Raw genomic sequence first — 10,304 nt, forward strand, 5'->3', positions numbered from 1 at the left:
ACTCAAAAATCTGGATAGTATAAGAATTTGTATACAATAAAACTTGACAACAATAGTTTTACTTCATCCAAGTGAAGATTGTTAATTATGTTGAAAATTCATATTATAAAATGGGTTAACACACCTTTCCAATATACCAACAAACTAAACAAGGATGAAACAGGTTTCACTTAAAGTGGTAAAAACAAAAACAAACAACCCCCCAACAATATACTAACATAGACATTTCAGGTACTATTACAAAAATTACATATGAATTTAACTGAGTTTTATAGTTTTTATTCCCCTCAAATATGGCAGCAATGCCATGCTGCATCAATCAGGATTCAATAAGTTTAGGTAAAAATACAATTCCCTTATAATACAATAAATACTGCAGCAATCTGTAGCATATTCATCATTTAGGTTAGCTAAACTAAGTAATAACTAATGTTAATGAGCAACTTTTCTAACGATTTCAGACACAAGAATTACCTTTAAAATAACTTAAATGTGTTATATATTTAAAAAAGAACTAGCCTGTAAAAATTGTCTATGGAGTTTTGCAGAAAATAAATTACTGTCTTATTTGTATTCTAATTATATTGTGTTCAAATTTTGCGTGTGTTCTTGTGCAACAAGTTTAAAACTGTTCCACTATGATCTTGTATTTTAAAAAATGCATAGTATACTGAAATTAATAAAACCTCTGTTTAGAAGTGAAACAGTGTCTAACCAGAGGGGAATGTTCATCAGCCTATTTTTTCCACATCAAAATGAGCATTCTCTAAGATTTAATTTTCATGTTTTATCACTTATCTTGCAACATACAGGAATACTGAGAAACCTTAAGAGATACAGCTCAATACTGAATAAAGCCAGGCTATCATGAGGGGGAAACGATAAGTCTGTTTTATTCATTACTGAGAGGATCTCTGAGGTTTTCATTATTCATCTTTTAACATAAAAACATTCCAATGAAAACCTGCATGACCCACTCTATATTAAATAAAAGCAGACTTACTGTACCTATCTCCCTGCTCCAATGCTGACCAGAGGTCCAGAAAATGCTGGAGCCTATCAGCGCGACTGTGAAGTCTAAGACCATGGTCAGCAATTTCAAGGACCTACTAAACAAAAAAATGGAACAGAATCTGACACATCACTAACTGATCTGCTGAACCTAAGTGTAGCGGCGAGATGCCCCCACAGGCTTCCGAAGCAGAGAGGGTAATCCCCGCGGACCCCAAACCCCAGAAACAGACCTTCCGCGGGGATAACTTACCTCCTGCTGGGCAGCCCTAGCAGGAGCTGGGACTGCAGCCGTGCGAGCCGGCGTTATGCCGGCTGTTTAATCAGCTGTTTCCCGTGTGGGCAACAGCTGGACCAATAGCAGCAGCCGTACCAGCCACCACAGAAAAGTTTAAAAGCCCCGCCAGAACCCAGGCGGAGGAGGAGCTGGAGAGAGAGAGCGCTGGTGGGCAGCACGCCAGACGTGCTGAGGCTCCTGCACGGGAGGGAAGCGGCACAGCCAGCGCAGCACCAGCAAGCAGAGCAAGGGAAACCTTTGAGCCCCCTGTAGGAGGCAGAGCAGGGGAAGCCCTTCGGTCCCCTGTAGGAGGCCCTTCAGCTCCCTGCGGAAGGCAGACCAGGAGAAGCGTTTAAGCTCCCTGTGAGAGGAAGAGAAGGGGAGGCATTTGAGTCCCCTGTAGGAGGCTGGGGGAAAGAAGACAGCTCCACATCCCTCTCCTCCCCGGAAGAATATTTCTTTTGAAGAAAAAAAAGGAAAAATCAGAGATAGAGAAGGAAGGCTGTGCATCGAGGCCGGAGGGACAAGAGCCAACTGAGCCCACGCAGATGTGGGACCCCACCCAAAGCAAGCTGCGGGCAAGCCTACAGGGCCGAAACCACCATTGTACGGATACCCATCAGGTTGGCAAGTGGACGGGATTTAGGGGAAGCGGAGCCCCGTGGAACACTGCGCCAGAAAATTGTGAGTACTGCCGTTTGCCGGGAGGCCCTCCCAGGAAGATCTCCATTGAACCACCTCTCTTGATAGCATAACATCGAAGTCGTGGCAAGCGAGTTGAGGGGAGGGGCTACTCACCCGGCAGGCCGTGCAACACGTAAGGCCCCAGCGATCACACTAAGGTTCAGAAATTTTTACTATTCAAAACACTTTATAAACTAATATCTAATTTTCCAACCTTAAAATGATCATTCACATCAAGGTTACTTACCTCTTTATACTTTTCAGCAAATCTTCCAAATTTTTCTATCATTTCAGCCACAAAAATAACATCCATCTTATCAGAAAAATTTGCTGCTTCAACAGTGTAAGCCAATAACTGTCTTGCTGTTGCTACTGCATTAGTCAGGTTGAGCGGCATCTATTTAAACAAACATGACCACTTAAGAGAATATAAAATCTAATCATACAATCTCAGGAAAAACAACTGCTTTGTGGTTCATAATTAAGAAACAGTGAAAAAATTCCAATTTTTTGATAAAGCACAATTATTTAATTCCCTCTAGATGCTTATTTCCTTTATATAAATCTAGGCAAAACTGCATTCCAAAATTCCTAGAGCATAAAGATTTATATCCTAGGCTAAGTATAGACAGTCAAGAAGCCCAAGGCTGAATCAATTCAACCTTCGCAGGTTAGACAGTCACTTTTTTATTCCAAAAATGCAGCCACATGCCTGCAGTGGCCCAGGTCAGAAGCCGGGAGGCGCTAGAGCACACCTCAGTGCTCGGCTGGAGCACAGTTTGGGCCAAGGCTAACCTGCCCGCTCTGCAAGGCAGGGGGCTTGCAGAGAAGGTGAAAACCATACTGTAATGCTGGGGGACTGTGAGTTAACTTGCATCTGGAGGGGATCTGGGAGAGAAGTTCAATTAACTAATTTAATTTACCATATTGCACCGTGTACAGGTCAGCACAGTAATCAACCCCATTTTTCTGATCCAAACAGTTAGGAATTTCATAGAACCACTGTATAAGTCGACCTAACTCTCTGGATCAGAACTATGGGGTTGGCTTATACTGGCCCCTGCATGCCCTCAGTGTGGGCCAGGCACCCAGGGGTGGACACATGCGCAGTGCCACACGCGCAGTGCCACACGCAGGGGATGGGGCCAGGCTCAGTGCTTGGCTGGTGTAGCCCCATCCCCTGCAAGCAGCCTTGCCTGGGCTGTGCCAGCAAAGCGCCACGACTGGCCCCATCCACTATAAGCATTGCTGCTGAGTGCTGAGCCTGGCCATGCCAACTGAGCCACTTGCAGGGGACGGGCCAGGCTCAGCACTTGACTAGTGCAGCCCCATTCCCTGCAAGTGGTACTGCCTGGGCCACACCAGTTGAGCGCCAAGCCTAGCACCACTCGCAGGAGATAGAGCCATGGGAGCCAAGTCTGGCTCTGTCTGCTGCAAGTGGTGATGTCGAGCACTGAGCCTGGTCCTGGCTCCTGCGAGCAGCAGTGCTGAGCACCAAGCCCAGCCCTGTCTCCTGCGAGTGGCTTGGTGCTCATCAGCACCACTTGCAGCAGATGGGGCCAAGCTTGGTGCTCAGCTGGCGCGGCCCAGGCAGTGCCACTTGCCGGGAATAGGGCGACACCAGCCAAGCCTCATGCCCGACCCTGTCCCTGTTCCCTGCGAGTGGCACTGGGCTTGTGGCTTGGCTGGCATGCTCCATCGCTTGCGAGCAGCATTGCCTAAGCTGCACTGAGCCTGGGGCTGCTTGCAGGGGACAGAGATACAGTGCAAAAGTCAAGGTTGAATTTTAAGAGTTAAAAACTGGGCTTCAAAACCGACTTATACACCGTGAAATATGGTAAATCAGTTAAGTCTGATAGTACACTGATCCAGGTTTATCCATCTTAAACCAGTTTTGGCCATTTTGATAGTGGTTTATGTGCACTGAACTTCTGTTGTGTTATAGATATGAACCAGTTCCTGATCACTTATACCGGCTGATATATAATTTCTGTCCCTAGCCCTAGAGAGAAATAAAAAGTTCAGAGAGAAGCACAAAGGGAACATAAAATTCATTATAATATCTGGAATCTTAGAGGGAAAAAATTAATCTGAACAAATAACCAGAAAATTTCCCTCAGACTTAAAAATAAATAAAAGTCAAGGTACCATTCCTACAAGTACTAAGTGGGAGACCCCTGCAGCCTCATGTATTCCTTTTGGACATCTGCTGATTGTGTACAGATATATCAGCCTAGTCTTTCTGCAGGATTGATTCCTCTGGAAGTAATTCAAAAGGAAGCAAGGAAATGTTTCTAGTGAACAACAGAAGGTATTTCATTGTCCAAATAGTTTTGGTGGTTTAGGTGTACAATTAGCAAAATCAAATTTCAGAGATCACAAACTTTATATAGTTTCTTAAGCTTTTGTGCTTTGAGTCTGTTCATTCATATTTCATAAAAAGATCATATTCATAATATGCAAGTCCTAGGACAATGCATACCATTCTGTCTGGTTAAACATTTCTATAACTTTTCCTTTACGGCATGAAAGAATTCCTTTTCACATACAAGTAAATACAGAAGTCACATTTGAACTTTTTATTTTAGACAGCTATCCCTTTCATTTTTGGAGACAGACTTTCTTGTCTAATTAAATCAAGCCAACACTAAAAAGATAATGATACACCTAGTATTTTCTTAGAGACAAAAGTAGTGTGGCAAAACCACTCTTGGCAAAACGAAGCTCTCGCTTGGCATGTAAATTATTTTTTACATAATTATAGCTCTTAAAAGACTCAAAAGTGGACTGTGTCCCATTGTGTTAGGCCTGGTACAAATATATTTTAAGAGACTGTCTGACCTCACATAAAATGACAAGGCACAGAGAATAAGAAAGGAGCACCATCATCGTCTATGTTATAGTTGGGGAAACTGATGCACAGAGAGATTACGTGATTTCTCCAAAGCCACAGGAAGCATGAAGGACTTCAACTTAGATACCATGATTTCCAGCTGATGTTTTCATGCTAGTATTATAGTAAATATAGTATCCTTAACTCCTTTGAAGAACTACTCTTAATGGTTTTGCACATACTATTTTAATTATAGTTAATACCAAACAGCAGAGAGAGTATTTTAACAGCCAATGGAAAACTATCTTGAGTTTTAGGAATGTTTCATCTGAAGCTATAATAATTAGTAGAACTATGACTGATGACAACTGCCTGGCAAATTCAGCAAATTTTGATGCTGTTTCAATTATGCGTAATAGAGTAATTTTAAGGAGTCCTTCTCCCTTTCAATCAAAATAGGGTCTCAGGCCTTGGAAAATATACAAAATAGCAGAAGACCCTCATTTGTTTATCTTCTTGAGAAAAGTAAATTGTGTTTAGATTTCAAAAGGTCCAGAGCTTTGCACCTAACCTTAATTTGTAGGATGTATCTTTTAGTAATAATATTAGAGATACAATTTAATATTAGTAAGTTTTGTTCTAGCTTTAAGGAGTCTTCTTTTCCCTTTTGATTTTTTTTCTTTTAAATAAATCTTTCTGGGACAGAAAAAAAATCTTGAAGGTTTACCAAAAATATGAAAGATCAAGACCACTGTATTTGGTCTGGTTTGTTTTCATATTATTTAAAATTTATTTTTCTGAAGAAGGATTACAGAATGGCTTTACTCTGTTTGTAAAAGGTTAATTGTTTCCACAGTTTTGCTATCTAGCAAATGATCATAATTCACTGAAAGGATAATAAATGAATTTTTATGTACTAGCAATGATATTCTAAAATGTGAATTTGTCTCTCAAAGAGTAAGGTGTAATTATTTACAAGATTCCTGTTGGCATATATAATTATTGCTTATTATGACAGAAAGGGAACCATGTCCAGACCTATTCAAAGCAGTGTTTTTAGTGAACAATTATCCCTTAACTGACATTATAAATCCAAATGTAGATAAAAATTATTCCTCACTGTATCTTACTATGTGGAGTGTCTACATTTGTTTTTTAATAGCATTACCTTGCATTAACTGACAATCAAATTAAGTATAATAAAACCACACCCCAATCTACACAGGGCCTGAAAATGCATCAAGACCAAGGACTATGGAGTGAAGAGTTTACACCTTTTTTTTTTTAAGTAATTCATTCTCTGTCTCCTTCACTCCTCTACATATTTTAAGCATATTTCTAACTACATAGTAATGAAATGATTTATAATCTCTAAATTTTATGTATAACCAAGTGATGCTCCACAGTGATCCTGTGTGATTAAATTAGAGAGGAACCATAACTATAGCACAGGATTAAATATTAAAGACCTGATGTCACCTCTTGTGTCTTGGTGAGGGTTTTTGAGATTGCTAAAATTCCCTTCCTCACTCTGACAGGAAGCTAAACCAAATTCTTGTGTAATCCTGCAGGCTCTAGGGTTAAACTAGAAATCAAAATAATGTGAAATCATCATAAAAGAGAGGCACAGACAAAAATCCAAAATCAAGACTCAATATATCATAATTACTGTCAGTATGGAGATTTTTATTTTATTTTCATGGAGAACTTCACTGAGTTTATTTGAAACTTTATTTCACAAAATACAGAGAAGTGTAGGTTACCTGATTAAACATATATAGCACTCGAGTGACATCATTCGCATATTGGCACCGAGAATAGTCTTCTTCTGCCCAGAATCCTCCCCTATCACATCTGCGCCAAGCTCTTCTCTCATCCTGAGAGCTGCCTGGATATATCCCACTGCCAGCAGAGTAGCGAGTACACAGTAGGTATGCAGTAATGCCTGCCAATGTTCTAGGCCACCTAGAGAGTTGAAGGCAAAAAAACTAGACAAATTTACATGACAAGTAGAAAAAAAATTGAATAAATAAAAGAAATAAGCACTATGGCTCCAAATAAATAGCATACTTCAAAATTAAATATCTCCAAATTATTTAAAAGACCACCTTGGCAAGCCTTCTCTATTTGCAAACTGTGTCTGTATCCGAATGCTATAAACAAAATGAATCCTAATCTTGGTATCCCATTGTTTCAGTTCGCTCATGAGAATGCACATTGGGAAAAGGTAAAAGTTATACATAAATTCACAAGAAAGGGTGACGACAATTTTGTTACAAAAGGGAATTAACTAATTGTTTTATGAAAAGATTTCCAGAGTAATGGTCTTTAAATGAATGTTGAATATATTATGGGATGTTCTGGAATTTTTCCACTCATCTGTATCAGCACAACTTTCAGATTTACTTCATGCTGATTCCCAATCAATGGGAGTTTAAAAAAAGAAAGGAGAACGCAACTGGACCAGTACAACCACTAACTGGAAAAAAAATACCCCAAACTATGTAACTTTGGAATTGTCCAATCAAACTGATGTCTGTTGTCACAGTAACTAGACATTAATTTTCCCCTGAGAACCTCTGACCTATAATGTCAAGCAAAAGGAAGAAAGGGGTTGTTGAAAGGAAGCAGGAGTTTTAACTTCTGCTGGTCTGAGACCATAAGGAAACTGTCTATCCTCTCTTTTCTTACTCCTCTCTATTAAAGTCAGATATTACAGGAAAAAAATGAAACTACAATAAGGGTTAATTACAATGATAATTCACTGCATCAAAACTGCACAAAGTATTAAAATATGCAAATAACAATATTAACAATGAGTGGTTAAAAAACAAGGAAACATCTCTGTCATCTTCAATTCTTCAAAACTATCAACTGAATAAATTAGCTTAATTAAAATGTAGCCAATTGCTTGAAAGTGCAAAAGGAGTCATCAATTGACCACCACAGCTTTTCCACTTGGTATGCAAATCAAACTAAAGCAAGCTCTCCTTCAGCAGAACTGAAATTAAAGTTCAACCCTAAACAATGCCCACTTATCAACAGGTTAAACCTGAGCCATTTTCTCCTAAAGCTTCAAGGGTCAAAACAATATTATAACTTTAAAAATTACTATGGCTAAGTACATAAGAACTCTTTCTAGGTCTACACTTAAATATACAGTAATTTACTGAAATGTAATTAAAGCTATATCTGGTTTAAAATAATCTCAAAATGTGTCTAAATTTGAGACAATGTTTGGAGAAAGAAGGAACGAACATCCTGAAGAACAAAGAAAGGAGCTAAAATTAAGGGTCACTAGTGCAATATAAACCTTTGTGAAAGCTGTCTCACTATAGAAGTAGGAACCCCTGCAATGGGTTAAAAACAGATGAAAGAGATGGTAGCCACCAGTTTCACTGGTAACACAAGTGATCAACTTTTATGTGGCACACAGTGGAGTAAGATGCACCCTGGAGATCAACACATGTTTGTGTTTATCCAGGGTGCCCAACTGGCAGCCTGCAGGCCATATGCAGCCTGTGAGGGGTTAAATGGCAGGCCCCCAGATTCCTGACAGGTTTCTCCCCACCATATTGCTCTGGCTGCAACAGTGGCAGGAGTATCTGGGCTACCCTTCCTTCTCCAGCTGTTCCTGCCTGTCCCCACCCCAGAGTGAAGGGCAGCGTGGCAGCCGGGGGAGCAGAGGGGGAGCCTGGAGTGCATGGTGCAGCAGGGAGCGTTGCAGTCACGCAATGCTGCAGCGGTGCACAATGTAGCGGGAAGGGAGGCCCACAGGTGCAGTAAGGAACTGTGAGCATGCTGTGCAGTAATGGATGTGGAGGGCCAGGGGTGTGTGTTGCATAGCAGTGTGGGGAATCATGGGCACATGGTACAAACACATGGTGCATGGATTGGGAGGAAGGGAAGGGGATGGAAAACATGTGGTGTGCCAAGGAAAGGTCGCTCCACACATCTGTGGGATGTGTGGCCCTGGGGAACTGTGGCTCACTGGTGTGGCCAAACTGGTAAGGCCTCCAGCTGCTTGGAAGTTGGACAGTCCTCACATAGATGGTTTCATCTATAGAACTAAGACTTCTTCCACCAGGGTGTGGTGTTCCAGAAAGATTTCTGAATAGAGTTAGAATCCACGTAATGAAGAAGGAAAGTACATCTTCGAATAAAGGTTCGTTAATTTAGTAACGAGAGCTTTAAAATAGGTTCAACAAAGAATGGACACAAGAGCCCTATGATAAGTAAAAAGCAATGCCAGCAATGAGGAGGCAACATGGGGCATATTAACAAGGTTGTAAGAGGGAAATTAGCAGGGCAGGCAGCTAGTCATGTAAGCTACTTATATACTAATGCAATAAGTATGTCGAATAAGCAGGAAGAACGGGAAGTCTTAGTACACACAAAATTATGATGCACCTGGGATAACTGATAATTCACATTACTGGAGTACTGTCACGGGTATATATTGTTCATGAAGGAAAAAAGGAGAAGGTGTTGCCTTTTAAATTTTAGACACACACACACACACACACCCCCACACACCCACCCACCCACCCACCCTCACACCCTACCCTGCTCCTCCCCCCGACCCTGGTACAAAACAAAGTGGAAGGCAGGTCTTTTGAAAGACTCTGGGTTACAGTAAAAGAGGAAAACAGTAAGTGTGGTATCATAATGGGTGTCTATCATAGACCACCAAGCCAGAAGGAGATGGAAAAGGCTTTTTAAACCACTAACTAACCAATGTACCCAAATCATATGGAATTGTGCAAACTTTAATTACCTGCTGGCAGGTAATACAGCAGTAAACATACAGTTGAACAAATTTTTGTAGCCTGTCATGGACTTTTTGGTACAAACAACAGAGAAAACAAATAAGACCTCCTTTCAATTTACTGCTTACTAATAGCATACTTAATTAAGAAACTGAAAGTGGAAGGCAATGTTGAGTGACAATAACCATGAGATTAGGAAGAAAATCAGAAAAATAAAACAGTGGACTTCAATCCAGAAGAGCTGGTCATACCCTAAACAGATGCTATTAAGGGCATCTTAAGAGCATGCTATCCTGATGCAAACAATGACTAGGAAGCAAAGCAAGAGACAGTCTTAGCTAAACAGCAAACTCCTCAATGACTTGGAACTTGAAGAAGAGTCTCACAAAAAGTGAAAACTTGACCATATTACTGAGAATTATTATGAGAGTGTAGTATGGGTATTTAACAAGGAAAGTAAGAAAGGCCAAGGCACAAACTGAGTTATAAACAGCACGGGACATAAAAGGCAACAAAAAAGCTTTCTATAAATATATGAACTAGAAAGACCAAAAAAAGCATAGATTCCTTATTGAAAAGGGAGGGGAACCTAATAATGGATGAATGCAGAAAAGGGCGAATTGTTTAATGACTTTACTTCAGTCTTCAGTCTAAAAAATTGAACTACAAGATGGCAGGTACAGTTAGCATCAAGGATGGGGGAAGGAGATAATCAGTTTGGAGTAGGGAA

At 40.5% G+C, this 10,304-nt stretch overlaps 1 protein-coding gene across 1 annotated transcript in view; it reads right to left on the bottom strand.

Annotated features, from left to right (window-relative positions):
• Window positions 1–10,304, bottom strand: part of ADGRA3 (adhesion G protein-coupled receptor A3) — a gene marked incomplete at its 5' end in the record, with an annotated part of 118,762 nt that overhangs the window by 24,531 nt on the left and 83,927 nt on the right. Inside the window, 2 exons of the mRNA XM_025205586.1 lie at window positions 2,220–2,369; window positions 6,569–6,770. Of these exons, the coding sequence (XP_025061371.1) occupies window positions 2,220–2,369; window positions 6,569–6,770 (352 nt within the window). The remainder of the gene's footprint in view (window positions 1–2,219; window positions 2,370–6,568; window positions 6,771–10,304) is intronic.

The sequence above is a fragment of the Alligator sinensis genome, unplaced genomic scaffold (assembly GCF_000455745.1).
Source record: "Alligator sinensis unplaced genomic scaffold, ASM45574v1 scaffold745_1, whole genome shotgun sequence".
Classification (NCBI taxonomy): domain Eukaryota; kingdom Metazoa; phylum Chordata; order Crocodylia; family Alligatoridae; genus Alligator; species Alligator sinensis.